This window comes from Alligator sinensis, unplaced genomic scaffold (assembly GCF_000455745.1).
Source record: "Alligator sinensis unplaced genomic scaffold, ASM45574v1 scaffold957_1, whole genome shotgun sequence".
In the NCBI taxonomy this organism is placed as follows: domain Eukaryota; kingdom Metazoa; phylum Chordata; order Crocodylia; family Alligatoridae; genus Alligator; species Alligator sinensis.
In genome coordinates this window covers 1,242,394-1,260,059 of record NW_005842039.1, presented here as the reverse complement: position 1 = coordinate 1,260,059, position 17,666 = coordinate 1,242,394, and the positions used below count along the sequence as shown (strand labels likewise).

General features: G+C 41.1%; 1 protein-coding gene across 1 annotated transcript in view; it reads left to right on the top strand.

The window, feature by feature from the left end:
- The first annotated feature begins 933 nt into the window (after positions 1-933).
- The window catches only part of SYT10 (synaptotagmin 10), a 61,080-nt gene continuing 44,347 nt past the window's right edge, over positions 934-17,666 (top strand). The window contains exon 1 of the mRNA XM_006022511.1: positions 934-1,098. Within this exon, the coding sequence (XP_006022573.1) occupies positions 948-1,098 (151 nt within the window). The 5' untranslated portion in view covers positions 934-947. The remainder of the gene's footprint in view (positions 1,099-17,666) is intronic.

The following is a 17,666-nucleotide window of genomic DNA, read 5'->3' as shown; positions in this document are numbered from 1 at the left end:
TCATTATATTTGAATATAATGATATATATTTGAATATATGTTCATTATATTTGAATATAATATAATATACCCTATAATATACTCTATACACCCTATAATATACCCTATAATATACTCTATACACCCTATAATATACCCAAATTATATCTGAATACAATATAATATACCAATATAATATCCATTGGAATAGGTGCTCCTTTCTTGGAGCAATACAGCTAACTTATAGCCGGAAGAGCAGCCTGCTCCTCTCCCAGGCAGTCTTTCCTGCAGGTGCCTGAGACCAAGCAGGATCCCTGGGGTTTTCAGCGATGCTCTCCTCCCAGATCCAGAAAGGGAGCAGCAGTCTTATTGTTTTTCCCTTGGGAAGAAGTATTGTCCCCCCCCCAGCAGCTTGGAGTGGGAGAAAGGCTGCACTGCAAGCGGGGTGGGACGGTGGCAGCGTGGCGCACCGAGGAGGCTCAGAGGAGTCAGTGGCCCCGCTGTCCCTCTGCTCTGCCCCCTCCAGCCTCCCATAAAAGCACACGAAGAAGCCTGCGCCCACCCATAACAAGCGACGCCTGTCAGGCGGGGCGGCGGCCAGGACCTCGCGCTGCCGCCACCTTGTCCCTGCCGGGCACCCGCGCCGCGCTGCCATTGGGCGAGCCGCCGGCCGGAGCCCGCCAGGCACCAACGGCGTTGCTAAGTGGATGCTTATTTTTCCCTCCTTTTCCTTCCCCCCCCCCTTTCCCATCCTTCTTCTGCCGAGACTCTTTGATTCACTTGCAACGTGTCAATTGCACTGTTCTCCCTCTGCTCGTCCCCCTCCAGCGTCCTCCTCCCCCCTTCTCTCTCTCCTTTGCAGGCATGGGGATTTGGTAGCTGGGTAGCATTTTAGCAGCCTGCACAGCATCAGCATCCTTCCCAGGAAAGCGATGGCTTAGAGGAGAGGGGGAAGGCAGGAGAAGAAGATGAGCTTCCACAAGGAGGACGGTGTGGGGAGCCTGTGTCACAAGGCGCTGCAGATCATCTCCGAGCTGTGCCTGGGGGGGCAAGTGGAGTGGGAGAAGTGCTCAGGCATCTTCCCGCTGGAGACCACCAAACAAGGTATAGGCACCACAGGTAAAGTGACCTCTCTCTCTGCCTGCTCTCCTCCCCTCGCCGCTGCTCCTTCCTGGCTCTGGGCTTGCGCTTCTTCCCGCCGCCTCCTGCTTGCCCCAGTCCCTCTCCTCCTGCTCCTCGCCTCTTCCCTTCCCGGAGCAAGAGAGAGGGGGTGAATTAAAAAAAGCGAGTGGGACGCTTGATCTACTAATAGCAGCTGCAGCAGGTTGTGTGGGCGTTTGGGACGTTGAACTTTTTCCTTTCCCTTTGCTATGTAGGTGGAAGGGGAGGGGGGAGACGGAGAAAACCCCTTTTAAAATAACCAGAAAAGCAGCTCTCTATGCAACAAGTGCCCGGGACGGGACTTATCCGAGCCAACACTGCTGCTGCTGCCACCTAAGAGTCATAGATAGATAGATAGATAGATAGATAGAAGTTCCCAAACCTGTGTGTGTGAAGAAAGAAATGAACGAAGGAAGGAGGGAAAGAAAATGATGGGTGGATGGATGGATAGTTCAAAAACCTGTATGTGTGTAGATAGATAGATAGATAGGATCTGCTTTATGATAGATAATACAAGCATAGGGGCTAGTCTAACATGTATACATGTCTGTATGTATATGATACATATATAGCATAAAGCAGAATGACAGGAAGATCTTAAGCAGTGCAAAAGACATGCTGTTGTGCTTCTGCGTCTTTTGCTGACTTATAAAGAACTGGGGACAGGGAATGAGAAGGGTTGAAGGAACCTGTTGCTGAATGGGGGCAGGAGGCTGGAAGAAAAAAAGGGTGAGAAATAAAGAGAAAAGGGGGGGAGGCAAGAGACAGGAAAGGGTGGAAATCATCTCCAAACTGAAAGCCCAACAGTTGCTTGGATGCATTCCTCCTCCCTGCCCCCATCCTGAAATGCATCTTTTTTTTTGTTTGTTTTCTAAAGAGGATCTGGTCTTATCCATAATGAAAGTTTCCTTTGATTAAAGCTGGGAAGCAATCTGCTTCTTTTGGGGGGAGCAAGAGATTCCTGATGATTTTTGTTCTAAACAATGGTTAATCAGGTATATTTCCGGGTCAGGTTACAGCTGTTATTTAGCTCCAGTTGCTGTACTGGCCCTTCATTTGCTTTGCAATTGTGTGGAGCCCCGCACACAGCCACGAAGGCAGCAGGTTGCATGTGAAGTGGTAGCAGAAATGGCTCCAGGTCTGAGAGAGGGAGGGGGAGGAAGTGGGCAGCTGCCCTGTGCAGGGCACAGAGGGGAAAACTTCTCTGAGAAAGGGTACCTCATCCTGCAGTTCCCAGGAAGGAAAACTCTGTGGGGAGGAGGTCCCAGCCCAACCCTTGTCTCTCTATCTTGGAGCACAGCACAGGCTGCCTCAGAGGAATCCCCTCTCCCCCATTTGCAGAGGGGGCTAACTGATGGCACCAAGCAGTAGGGCTTTCCCAGATCAGGGGCATCTTCTGAATGGACAGAGAGATCCTTGAAATAAATCATCCCCTACTTTTAATCCCATATGATCTCACCTGACCCCTGTGCACCAGAGCTGTAGATCCAGTGAAGATCTTTTGATCCAATTTGCTAGAGAATTTATATAAGAAAACTTGGGGAGGGAAATAAGGGGATGAATTTAAATCCGTCAGAGTTGGCAGGACTCAACCTGAGACTGAATTACAGCGCTGGAGTTGATCACTTTTATTGCTGGGACCTAAAACACCTCTGACCTGGGCAGCTGTATCCACTTAGAATCCAGGGCTGGATTAACTCGGCTCTTCCCTGTAACTTGGGCACAGTTTGGGAGGAGTTGATTGCCACCTTTGCCAGCCCGTCTTTAGTGCTTTATTCTGAGACTGATCTGGAGAGCCCATGGGATTCATGCTGCCAGACTTCTACCACCTAGGAGGTGATAAATAGATAGATAGATATATAGATAGATAGATCTTCTAAAACGTGGGTGTGGGTGTGTGTGGTGTCTTTAGCGAAGACTCTAGTTACATTAGGGATGCAGAATAACAGGCTGGCACTTAAGGACTCCTTATGAAAATCACCAGGTCTAGAGTGGAAATATCTCACCTCAGGGGGCTGCTGCTGCTGATGGTGTTTTCTTTCCCTTGAAGCCCAAAGATTTTAGTCTGTGTTGCAATAGGGACAAAGTTCACTTCCATGCTGTCGAGTGGTCCCAGCTCAGAACTTGTGCTCCTGGTGTCTTCCTAAAAGACAGGTGATCTAATTCATGTCCAGGATCACCCTGCGGAAAAAACTCACATCACCACTGCTATCCAGTCCTCTTGCCTAGACTAAAAGGGGAATTTGCAAATCACTACTTATTTCCATAAAGAAATGAATAGTCCTTTGATCATATCCCCACTAGTGGGCACATCTGAAATCCTTGTGCATGGTTATTTTACATGAACCCATATGGAAGAACTGGAGTCTGCTGCTGCTGAAGATAATAGCACTAGTCCCATTGTTTCCAAGGGGAATACAATCCGGACCACTTTGCAGAGATGGGAGTTTTGTGGATCTTTTAAATCTAAGCAGTGTGGGTCTGGAGGCAGGTGGGGAGTCAGATCATATGGTTTGTGCTATAAATTGTATGTATAGAAATGTGGTTAGAGGTGGTACTTGATTGTTATTAGGTCGAGATCCCAGGAGCATATTTGTAAAAATTAAATATAATCACTTAACATATTCATTCTAATCAAGCAATATTAATCATTTTGGTCCAGATGGTATCAGATGAGATAGGGATGTAATTAAAGTGGAGATCTTCAAAACCTTACTTAGAGGGAGGTTGTTTTCTTACTATGATATTTGAGGAGCACTGTATATTGATTCCCCAGAGAGCCATCATTAATCTTATTAAACACACACAAAGGTTTTAATATAGATTAATTAGATGTGAAAGGGTCACAGTTACTCTCCAAGATACTGATAAAGCAAGTTTTTATGTTCAGAAATGTAACACATTGGGTACCTGTATTGTTATTAGACTGTATATTGTTACAGTTGTTTCTTCTTTGGGGGCATTTTCTCAGAACCAGTCAATATAGTGTGTTCAGAATCCTCAGCCAACTTGCAACTGTTTGACAGAAAGACACTACATTTTTATACACAAGTTCTTTTCATTTGTATGGGTTCCTATTCATTGGCATGGAGCAAATATGTGTCACAAAGTGAAAGAGATTCAGGTGGAAACATAAAATGGCTTGCTCACAAGATTCTAAGCAATATGTTTTCTATAACAATAAATATTGGTTTTGATTATTGAGAGAGAATACTAGATGTCTCAAATCTTCTCTTTATGCAATATTTGTTAGCATATTTAACTTTACTTCGGGAAATATAATTTACTTATTTCACCTGTTTTATCATTTAATAATCTGGAGATGTTTTTGGAATCTTTACATGGAAAGCAATGAAGATACAGATGTTCTCATAAGTAGAGTGTAATTTTCCTTATTTCTCATTAATATGCCATATGCTATAGTACATGTCTCTCTCTCTCTCAGTCCCAGTTTAAAAAAAGAAAAAAAAATCTCAGTTATGTTCAATTAGTACTCAAAATGAATTTCAAAACCTCTAAATTTTCCTGAAATTGAATTCTAATTTTCCAACCAGCTCTAGTCATAACAAAGTTAATAGGTACCCTTCATCATGTCCAATGGTACTCTCTATAATAGAGGGCTGTCAGTACCACCATTGGTACCAAGTAACTGCTTGCTGAATAAAGTACTTCTCAGCATGAGGAAGAAGAGTGGCTAAATCTCACCACAGATTGTTATGACTCTTAAAAAACAGCCTTTTAGATCATATTAGTAAAGTCACATCAGTGAATCGCTATGGGATTGGAGAAAGAAGCAGTCTATTCCAAAGTGGGGAAATAAGAAAAAAATGATTTTCAAAGAGTGGCAAGCTTTTTCTATATGCTTGTATACTCTTATAAGAGTATCAGTGTTCATTATGAGTATTATCAGTTATATTTCAAGAAGATTAAAGTAATTCGTGTTTTGAAAACAGCCACATCTCTGCAAACAGGGCAGTTAGATTCCTTAATTGTAGAAGGCATCAAGTGGAGATATTGAACATTGCCTGTACAACCTGAGTTTTTGATTTATGTTTAATATGGTGCCTATTATTTATGAGTCACCATAGAAATTAAAACCTAGATTCAGTTTACCTATTATGACTGCTTTTATACTTGGAAACCAGTGGTCTGTGATGGTTTCCTCTTGAATTATTGCATTTGACCAAACACTTCTATCAAGATACCATTTTCTTTGAAAGCCAGAATATGAATATGCATTAGTTAGGGTCATATCCATGAGTCTTGAAAGAAGCATTTGAATTTATTTGCAAATACTTTTCCTCCTCATAGTATTGCCATCAAATAATAGCTGTCAACTACCTTTACACTCAGATTAAATAAAAAATTATCTCATTAATTAAACACTGTTAGCAAGCATAATTCAATATTTACTGACAACAGAAAACAAACACCAAAACACATTAGTTGCTAATACTTGACAATATTTTAATATCTAAATATTTAAACATTTAAACATCAGCATGCACATTCACAAGGGTATTATGTGCTAAAAGTTGTAATTACAGTTTTCAAACATGCTTCTAGAAATGTGGCCATTAAAAGTTAAACAGATGGTCTCTTCAATTCTTCATAAGCATGAATAAATCTTATTAATGCTTATGGACAACGCTGACATTTTCAGAGGTGCTGGACACCACAGCTCCTATTGACTTCCATTGGAATGATAATTACTCTGTTTTCATTCTGAGAATGAAGACATACCTGTTTTTTGTTTTCCTGTAACAATCCTGAATGGTTGAACTCAGTATAGAAAAGAGCATTTGATTTGAGGTGCTGTATGGTACAGTGATTTTCTGTTGTGGATGCAGAATATGAAGGAAGACTCCACTGCTTGTCACCTTATGTGTATGCAGTAGTATCCCTCCCTCATCTTACTCCACGGTGGGTCAGTGGCTGTTGGATGGCCACAGCTACAGATTCCTTTTGGCTTCTGCTCCCAAAACATGATGCATAGAGAACCTGATACATAGAACGCATAAGTTCCCCAACCACTTCCCCTGCACATTGGAACTTCACCAGTCTCTCAGCATGTGGGTCATTTAGCAGCTGTGATGGAAAGGTCTGTCCTTGCCCCTGCTCAGTCATATTTTTGCATGGAAGAGAGAAAAACTTCATTAAGTTTACAGAAGCCATTCAAATTGATAGGGAGACCTTCTACTTTCTTTGTCAAGTAAGAAAGATGTGAGGCAGCATTAAGAAGAGAAGAGAAAATAATAATGGCTATCTATATAATGATGGTACGTCCTTAGTTTGAATATTATGTTCAATTTGGTCACCATGGGTGCATCTACACATGAAATTAATTCAATGCAATAAACGCCAGTGCAGTTCACACTGGAGTTTATTGCTCCCAGGTGCAGTGTTTACACATGCACCCAGGACCACAGTATATTGAGCCAGAACAAAGAAGCCCCAGGTGACACGGAGCCCCAAGGGTCAGCCTGCCAGCCTGGGGATGGTCCAAGCTGGTTCAGCATGCTGTGGAGGGGCTGGCCGGGGCACAGTGTGGGGCTAGCCAGCAGACAACCCTACCCTGTAACACCCTCATGCCCTGGTCAGTGTCTACACATGTGTTACAGTGGAGTAAATAACTCCACTGTAGGATAGTACTTGTGTTGGGCAGTACTATCCTATAGTGGAGTTAAGCAGTTTACTCTGGCCTAATAGCACTGCATGTGTATACACTGATGCTTTACTGCCAAGTTAATTAGCTTCTCAGTAAACATCTCATGTAGATGCACCCTGCATGTCATAAAAGATGGTAAACATAGACCAAATGCAGACGAAAATAGCATAAATAATGAAAGAAACTGGTGAGGTTCCATACACAAAGAGACTTTAAAAACTGTAAGTTTAAAAAGGAAATAATAGGAGATAGATTGAGGAATATACAATAGCAAATGTTATTAAGGAAAATGGATCATTTCTGTTCCATATAAGAATAAGGAACTGCCTTTAAAGGCAACAGATTTAAAATAGGCAACAGAAAGTAGACTATCATGGGTGGAGTTAAAACTCATTTAAGCTGGTGGGTGTAATAACTGCCTTTCAATCAGGTGAAGTGTACCAAGCAATTGCGTTCCTTTGTGAAACATGCCAGCTGGAACAACAGGCACCCCCACCCAAACACAGGCACATGGCAAGGCTTGAGTAGGTACTGAACTATGTGAGACATAGTTCATACAGGGTTTAGGACACCGGTTCGTGAAGTTGTGTATTAGATAGACATATGATGAGAAATGCAACAGAAGCAGATGCAGAGAAGGAACAGGAAGAAAAAGAAACAGAAGAACACAAAGTGGAAACATAACTGGAAAAAAAACTAGGAAGAAGGAGCTTTTTGAATGCAGTGTTGTCTGAAAAAAGGCAAAGATACCATCTCCTGGCATTTGATTCCTACTGTGTTCAGGATAACATGCTTTTGTACCTTCTTTATAAATAAATAAGGTGCATCAAAGAAATGCTAGACTTCATCATAAATTTAGTTTCCTAACAGGAAAAATATAGATATTTTTCCCAACCTCTAAATATAGATAATAATTCCAGCCAAAAGGGGGCAGCAATATTTAACACAATATATGTGGAATTCATTGCCACTGGATGTTATCAAGAGGAATAGTTTTGCAAGTTTCTAAACACATTAGATTGAGAACAAGGGAAAGCATTTGCTGGAAATTTCCAAAATTTCATGAGACTGATATATGCAATTACTTGCAATCGATCTAATTGGCCAGACTTTCAGAGGCATCAAGCATACAGAATTTCCATTCGGGAGCATTTCTGAGTATTAAGCCAATTTTATTGGTGCTATACTTTTTTTCTAGGTACTTAAATTTAGGCACCTGATTTGGAGAATGATAGCTATTATGTTTCCTTTGCTTACCGGGGTACCTGATGTTTACAAGCACTTTGTTTCTTTGTACATACCAGAAATATAGAACTTGAGACTCCCATCTGGTTTACAGTGAATACATCTTTTGACTGGCTGTCTTCCTATTTCCCTACCTCATTTTCATTGGAGGTGGGGAAATGCTTATGTTGAACTATCTGCCTTACTTGTTAGGAACAGTAATAACCTAAGTGTACTTCTTCCCCCTATCTTTCCTAAAATGGGCTAGGATCTTGTAAGAATAAAGAATAGAGTGAAGGAAAGCTGCCCCCTATCATGTTATAGAAGTCCTCTTTTCTGGAATATTGATGCAGGGAATTTGGGTTGAGAAGTAAAGCTTCACTGTCTTAACAGTGCTCTTTTGTACTAGAACTGCATAGCACAGTGTCAGAAGTAAATCATTTCACAAATGGAGTAAGCTTAAAATGCTGTGATTCCAGGTACCCATGTAAATGCATGCCCAGAAGCAATAAACTCCTGTTCGATAAGCATCAGAGTGTATTGCAGCACATTAATATACCCATGTAGACATTCCTACTGAGGCAAAGTAGGGTAGGTATTAGGGCCTAGATACACAAAGGGACATGGATGCTGTACTGAGTTGTTTTTAGGTACTTATGAATGGGGTAAGGTAGGTGCCTCCAAATAATGGCACTACATTTTATTGGGAGACACCTAAGCCAGCCAATACTGTGAGCATCTTAAATTCAGTCCCTGTCTGAGAATTAGCTATTTTATTCAGTGCTGTTGGTGGATGCCTTCCTCTACTCATCATGCTCAACTTGAAACCTCTCCTTTCACAAACTTAGCAGAAATCACTCTTTTCTTTCAAAATGCAGGGGAGATTGGATGATGCCAAGAGTGGAAATGTGCATTACCCCAGGGACAAACAGCAGTGGCACAATATGTGTAGCTGCTACTTGTCCCTAGGGAATTCCCATGCATGCATGGTCTGGTGTGCAGCATGTTGCCCCAGGTGGAGTAGGGAAGGCTGGGGCCAGCACCTGGGCTGGCTCTAGCAGCCTTACCTGGGTTCCTGGGGGTGTCCAGGGCCTGCAGCTGTGGCAATCTGGCAACAAGGAGCCTAGGCTCCAATATTGGCTGGCGCACACTGCTGCCGCTTCTGCTAACCCATTTCTTTTAGGCACAGGTTTTTTTGACACCTGTATTTTTGGCATGTGTACACTCATCTGGATGCACCCCAGGAGTTCCCCTTCTGGGAAAGTGCTCTTACCCCTTACTGTTATTGGTGCAATGAATATTCCAGTATTCTAAGAAAAATGTTTCCTTGCAGTGGGGGTTTTGAGAATTTACATTTTGAATTTAGGCATCTGAGTTGTGTCTAAATTCCACTTCGAGCATTAATTCCTTTGGTAGCTCTAGTCTTCTGTGAGTTCTCAAGAAAATGCATATCCCTTGAGTAATAGAAGATTCTTTTACTAGGGTTGCCAGAATCAAAACTCTGAAATTGCAGTGCTATAAGCATAAAAGCCCCTCAACACCATCTTCCTGATGTGTGTATGCAGCTGGCATCCTTCCTCCTACTTGCAGACTGTTGTCTGCGTTCTTCAGGTCTGTCAACTGCTGGTCTCTGATCAGCTATAGCCTGTTTCTCTGTTCAGCTGTCAGGCACAGTTTCCAGGCTGCTGTATGCAACCTGCCTCTTCTGCTCAAAAGCAGCTATTGACTTTCACTTGCACTTGGTAATCTTCTGACCTAAGGATATTACTTCCTTTTTTTCAATGCTCTTTTAGCCTTCTACTGGCTGGATGTTGAATTGGGTAACACAGAACCTTCTATTGTCTGGTTTCTTTCCCTCCATTATTGGAAAACTTACCCAATAATAGGCTAGCAAGGTCTCTACAATTATTACAATTGTTTTTTTCCTACCCAATTGCTCAGTTGCTCTATTAAAAGACATCACCAAAATCAAAACAAAACACAACAAAAAAACAACAACAAAAACCCCTTTACTTGGGACAGACAACATTTTCTTTACAAAAAATTAGATGTCAGGTAAAACAATACAACACAACATAATAAAGTTAAAACATGAGAATGTGAATAGTTGATCTAAAAAATATTTATGATAAAACTTATAACTAGGTCAGAAAGGAATGTGGTTAGAAAAGAAAAGACAATAGTCACAGGGTTAGCAAAAACTGTTCTTCTTAGATGACAGTTAACAAGCACTAAAAGAACTGAAGTGCATCTAATTTAAAGACAAAAGTTAGAACAGAAGGATAAACTCACCACACAGACCAGATTTATTTACAGAAAATGTGAAGGCTATCAAAACACAATGTAGAAGTGTTTAGCACACAGTGTGCAATGTCATGCTTTAAGATAAAGCACCAATTTGTAAGAAGCTCCTTTTCTCAGTACAAATTTCAAAGAAATCTAAAAGGAAAATGCATACATGACTAGAAAGACAGAGCTCTGATGAGGATGAGGATACTGATACAGAAATACAATTCCATCTCAGGTGTCTTAATATAACTAAGGTTTTACAATAGATTGTGGGCATGTAACATTGGATGTATGATCCATAAATAAGAGATTTAAAAAAATGATACTGGAGCTTAGTGAATTGTAACCAAAGTTGGAAATATGCAAAATGGTTGGTGACTACCTAATGTGAAATTCCAAACTTAAGGTTTTTTTTCCATATAGTAATCATAAAATTAACCTATGCAGAACAGTTAGATTGACATATTGACTCCATAGTGTCTAGGAGACTTACTTGTGGCCCAGCTCCTTTCTAAGCAAACATTGCACAACACAGGAGAGAAATATGACCCTTGTGCTGAACCAAAGAGAACAATGTATTTTTTAGCCTGGTGGGTCTCAGCATATCTGCAATCTGACTATTCTCAAGATTTTGGTAGGCATCATGGCAGACGAGAAAATTGAAGGAGAATAACGAGGTGGCTTTTCAGGGAGATCTTCACGTATCTAAAGAAAGCATGGGAAAAAACTGCAGGGATCTTGTTTGGAAACTGAACAAACAGATGATGGAGACCATTGCCATAGGCTGATCAGAGTTTGCAATCAACCTCTCAGTACTCAGTGGCTGCATCTATATGAGCAGCTGCCCATGCAGTTGTTAATGCACAGTCTTTTAGTACTTGCTTACTTAACTTTAGTACTTAAGTACTTTAGTAAACTAATTATCTAATTTAGTACTTAAGTACTAAATGACTGCACAGTAACCAGCTACCAGTTACTGCGCTGCCACATGGTTATTTTTAGATGCTACTGTGCAGTAGCTACAAACTACTGCACGGTAGCTTGTTACTACTTCACAGTAGCATCACCATGACACATGAACACCGCATGGCCCCGGAGGCTGGTGGGCTATGGGAACCACCTGCAGGCGGTGACAGTGTTGGCAGTGGGGGCATGGTGGTGGCGAGCAGGGAGCTTCTGTAAGCGGCCGTGGGGGGCTGCTGACTGGCAGTTGGCGACCACCTGCAGATGCCCCTGGCAGCATTGGCAGCGGCCAGCAGTGATCGGGGACTGCCTGCAGATGCCGCCGGCAGTGTTGGCAGAGAGGGGAGAGGGGTGGCGAGCAGTGACCGCCTGCAGGTACCACCGGCAGTGTCAGCAACACTTTTTGTAGGGGGTGTACCACCAAGCTCAGGGGGTATATGTGCACCTGCGTACACCCCCTATGCATTGCCAATGCCATCACAGTTCATGGCTGGAGACATTACGGTGCCATAGCAATGAGCTACGGTGTCATAGCATCTTGTGTAGCACACCCAGCAACTACTAATAGGTAAAGGAGTGGGCCATTGAAAACCTTTTACCTGGAGATAATTAGTTTATGTTTCATGCAATAGAGATAAAGGAGACAGTAAAGAAAATGATGACATGATCTCTTGCTCCTTATGCAACAAATTAATTACAAATAAAGCTGATAGTCAGTGTAGTCTAAAAATCTTTGCTAAAAGTAAGAAATGTACAAAATGAAGTGTCTCTACCAGGATTATGGTGTCTTCTGAAACACACAGGATGGCAGAAGCATGCCAGACAGTGCGTAAGTTATTTTTATGGGACACCAATCAATTCCTGTATAAAGATATTCTGCTTAAAGACAAACCTCTAAATAGAGGTTGAAAAGGGAAGTCATCCTATGTGTGCCTGAGTTATGGGTAGTTTTCAAAATCAGATCATGAAATGAATGTATAAATTATTTACTGACTAGGATGGCAAAGATCTTTGTGATGGGTTTTAATGGACTGGGATAATCTGAGGATATAATAAATATATATATCATAAAGTCCCTCTACACATGCAGGTAAAGGCACAATGGAATCCAGAGCATAATCTACACAATCATGCCTCCTGCCATGCCACACATGCATGGCACAAGGCATGACTGTAGGGTCACGAATCAGATCACCTGGTGCAGGGGGAGCCCAGTCCTGGGTTTCCCCCCTGCACCAGCAAGAAGCAAGCTCCCATGGCTGACAGCTCCCTTAGCTTGATGGGGCTCCCAGCCATGAGGACACACCATGAACTACCATAGCTGGGAGCCCCATCACCTGACCTGGGTTCCCAGCTGAGGGAACACCCCAGGGGTCCCCAGTCAGCCTCCCAACCACAGGGTGCACGAAGCTGAGATCCTGGGAGCCAGCATCAGCTGGAAGCTCCCAGGCTCAAGGGTACACATGCCACCCCCCCTGACCGCCCCCCACAGTGGGAGCTCTGATCAGCTGATGGGGCACCTAGCCATGGGGGCTCCTGGCCATGCATTCAGTTAATGACAATAACAGCAACAAAATTGTTATAAATATTTTATGGAATAACTTGGTAGCTTATTCCTCCTCTTATCATGCCATTAATTGAATGAATTTGTTTTCAGGTGACCACTTGCGACGTGATTACCTGGTTAATCCCAATTTAAGTGTAACATGTAAAATGGGGCCATGCAACCAAACAGTCCTAAAATAAATGCCTGACAGCGGATTGATGTGTGACATTGGATATACATGAATAACAACAGAATTTAAACATGATCTGAGAGCTGAAATCAGCACTAGGATATTTTGCAGCACCTGCAAAATTAGGGCGTTTTCACACGTGCTTCAGGGGGGTGCACTTTAATTAGAGGAGGTACGGGAGCTGCTCTAATTAAATAACCCACAGAGTCTCATGTATCAGCATCCCCATGCGTCAAACGAACTTTAGTTAAAGCACCCCCATCACCATTTTGAAGCACGAGGATGCTGATACACGAGATGCGGAGGCTGACTGGGGCATGCTAACTAGCATGATCCAGCAGACTCCCCACATGTGTACAGGCACCCTTAGTGATTAGTGGCTTCTCAGTATAAAACTAAGAGAATAAGTAACGGTGAACTTTAGCAAATGGTGAAAACAGCTATTACTGAGGATTCAGATACCAACAGACTGAGCAGTATGGCTAATTGAATAAAAATAAGTAAGTTAAAGCTTTGGATTAATTAAAAAAATTGGAGTAAGGTCATTTAATATGAATGTAACTCCACAACAACAAGAGGAGGTCTTGTTTAGACTTTTAAATACAAGAATAATTACAGTTTGGCATGTAAGTATAGTGTTTTGACAAGTCTAGCTTAATAAGGAAAAAGCAAAACTTCCATTTCCTGAGGTATACTAAGGCATATTGTCTCCAATCTACATGGAGAGCTGGATGAAGTAGAGATAGTACTTGGCAATCTTCTGATTTCAAGTAAAAATGATCAATGCCACAACTGTGTAATGTTCTGCAGATTACCAAAAGGAAGAAAAATTGAACAGCAAAAAAGGTCAGATGAATGAATGAGATCAATTGTGCAGGAAATACACTTGATGACATATAATCTAATTGACAATTGCACAAATTGGAAGAATGGGATGGTCTTACAGAGGTTCTGCTGAGTACGTTCACCCCAATTTGTCATAATTTTACATATTATTCTATTTTAATAATTGTATTTTTGTTTATAATGGATCCAGGTTTTATTGTAAGCCACACTGAATCTCTTTAGAGGAAGGTGGTGTATAAATCTAATAAATACATAAATAATTTAGTGTTCTACTATGAATGCTGCCTATGGACAAAACTGAATGGCACATGGGTGACTGGCAAGAGAAACAATTTAGGCATTTAAATAAAGTTACAGAAACACTGAAGTTGAGATGTTTGGAGAATAACAAGGCTCCCTACAGTCTCCAGCAGTGCACGTTCATGGGCTGTAAAATATTTTTCTGCATGCTAACCATTCAATGGACTATGCTTCCAAAGCACTAAAACAGTGGCTTTCAAACTTCCTAAAGTTACCGAACCTCTCCTATCACTTCTTCTGCCATGAACCCCTGCATCTGTCCTGTGAGCTGATGCCAAGCCAGGGAACCCAGCCTGACAATGGTGGCACATCACCTCCCAGCCCACATTACTCCCAGTCCCTTTGCTGAACCACTGATGACCTCTCATGGAACCCAGGGTGGTATGGGACATAGTTTTAAAATCACTGGATTAAAACACAGTAAGACTACACTCAAACTAAAAAAGGACTATGGAAATACTAGCAATGTGTCTCTGTGAGTGGCCTCATAAGCAGAATCATTTGGAGTTGTTATGGAGCATAAATTGTTGGAAGCCATTATGACAGAAACCATGACCCAAAGCACTACACAAAACACAGAAAATGATTTTGAAATTTCTGGAATATTTATTTAAAGTGAAATAATAGCTAACACAGCCCTTCTTATAGTGGCTGCATTGTCAAGGATGCTTATAGAAGTGAAAGCCCGGCACCGTAAGGAGAAGAACCTGAAGTAAATACAACTCAAGGACTTCCAAAAATAGATGTGACAAACTGAAATGAGAAATACAAACCAATCTAAATTTACAACAGTGCGAAGTAGTAATTTTAGATGGAAAACTTATCTGAAAAACAACATTTTCCTTCGGTCATAAAATCTAATTAGGACCCTAAAAATGAATGTACAGAAAATTATAATATTCTCCACAAAAAAGTACCACGAGTGAAATTTTGGCCAATGATTTCAGTGGAGCTGGGATTTCTCTCATAATCATAGTACCTCACAGCCTAAGACCAGGAATGTAGGGATAATCCATGTTGCTCATCAAGGTATTGAGAAGTGTTGCTCTATCCTGGGCCATCATGAATGGATACTGTGGTAGATAAACAGATGAATGAAGCAGGGAGAGGGACCTCTCAGAGAAAGCATTCTTAATGCCAGAGTAAAAGAGGGCAGTCTGGTCAGAATGCATACCCTGAATTATGCAGACCTCAAATGTGTCCCTAGCTTTAAGCCTTTGTATCCTTCTTATGTATAGAAAATGCAATCTTTTGACAGATTCATCTAAACTTCCTGGACAGTCATGTGAAGAAACTGTTGTTTGGAGAACTGTCTCCTGATATTTTACTTATCAAATCAAACTTTCTGTGAAAAATGCACAGTCTAATTCATTAAGGATTTGGAAAGCTCAATTTTAATATTGTTCCACAGATGGGCTTGGATGAATTCAAGCTTAGTAAAGCAGCAAAGCAATTTTAATAATTGTTCAACTGAGTGACCATCTGAGTTGAGGAAATGAAACAATACTATCTCTGTAGTCTGCTTTTTCTTCTATGGCATAATTATTGCTTTATGGCAATCATTGCAGTACAGATAATGAAATAAGTATACTTTTGGAATGAACTGATTCTGCTAAGCATAGCACCTTAGCACAGTATCTTATGTGAAGTTGGTGTAACTGTACATATTTTCTCCAATAATGTTAGAATTAGAGATATTTAAATTAAAAAAATAGATGTTTAAATTTTAAAAAAGATATTTAAAATTGAAATGTGTTGGAACTAAAGAGAATAGCACCATATGATTATAACAACCTGGATTTAAACTGCATTCTTCTTCACAGACCACCCAATTCATTAGAAAATATGGCGGAAATCCATAACTCAGCTGTGAGGGCTTTTTCCCACAACCTTAAAGGGATAAGAGTTGTACAATTATATGAATACTTTTAAAATTTCTACTGGTAACTTAATCAATCTTTCCAAATAGATTTTTTTTTTAAATTCCTACAGAGAGTACCATTTCTGTGTTGTCAGTGAAGGCCGCCTATCTAAGTTATCAGTGGGAAATCTTCAGCAAATGGGCTATTTCTAGCCTATTTTTGCAGGGATTAATAACAGGCCTGGCATTATTCAGTATTTTAAGTGCTGATATTGAAGTAAATATAAAAGCATTGGTAATAAAAATTGTGGAAAACACAAAGGTTGGTTGAGTAAATATGTAATGACCAAGCAATCATACAGAAACACCTGGATTACTTGATAAATTTGGCCCATTCAAGCAAAATTTATTGTCATACAGCCAAATGGAAGATTATGCCTCTAGGAAAAAAGAATAGGCCATCCCACAGAATGGAGGGTGGTATCTTGGAAAGCAGTGCCTCTAAAAAGGAGGTAGGGGTCAATAGCAAGCAAAGAACTGAGCATGAGCTCCTGTTGTGATGCTATGGTAAAAAGGACAAATACTTTTGATTGAATAGGAGCAGGATTTTTTTTGGAAATAGGCCATGTCTAAACAAGACACTGACTGCACAGTGGCATTATGTGGCAGGAAGTATGACACAAAGCTACTGCACAGTCAGTGTCATGAAACAGCCGTTCCTCAGCACAACTAAGCAGTAACTCTAGTATAAATATAAACAAGTATTAAAAAGTACTAAGAGACTGCACGATAACAACTGCGCAGCCAGCGTCTCGTGTAGACACAGCCACCAAACACTAAGTAATGCTACTGTCGTTACTACTATTTTCAGCATTGATGAGACCAACACCAATATGCCATTCAAGGATGTTAAAGAATTGCAGAGAATAAAGAGAAAAGTCATACAATTTATCTGAGGTTGTGAAAAATGCCTTACAGTAAAAAACTTAGAGATGGTTTTGATTAAATGTCTTTGTTTCCAAAAATGTCAGTTCATTGAAATTGAAACTGTGTGCAGGAAAGCATCAGTTTCAATGTATTTCTCATTTTAAGCACTTTTTTATGTTTTCAAATTGTTAGAACATCATATTTCAATATTTTTAAATGGAAAATTCTGTTTTTACTGCAGTTTTTACCTATTCTGGTAAAACCTATTTTTTATCTATTTTACCTATTCTGTTTCACAGTCATAGGGTCATAGAATCATAGGGTGTTTGTACACACAACAAAATTGGCCTTTAATATAGCTGAAATGCCCTTTTGTACCATTTTAATGGCATTGCTGTTTACACATTTGGTGGCATATTCTGCCTTGATGGCATTGTTGTTTGCACACTCAGCAGTGTATTCCACTTTAAATGACTTTGTAACATAGCAAGATAAAACCCCTCTGAGGTATTTTAGTTTGCTACCTAACAAAGTGCAACAGTGCCTGGGGCTCCGGAAGCCGATGTGCTCGGAGAAGCCCAGGCTTGGCGGGCTTCCAGCGCCCCGTGCACTGTCCCCACCACCTTCTTCCACCACCAGCACACCCAACTGCCCTCCTGCTGCCTTGCCACTCTGCCCCAGGGGCAAGCCAGCCATTCCCAGGTAGTCCCAG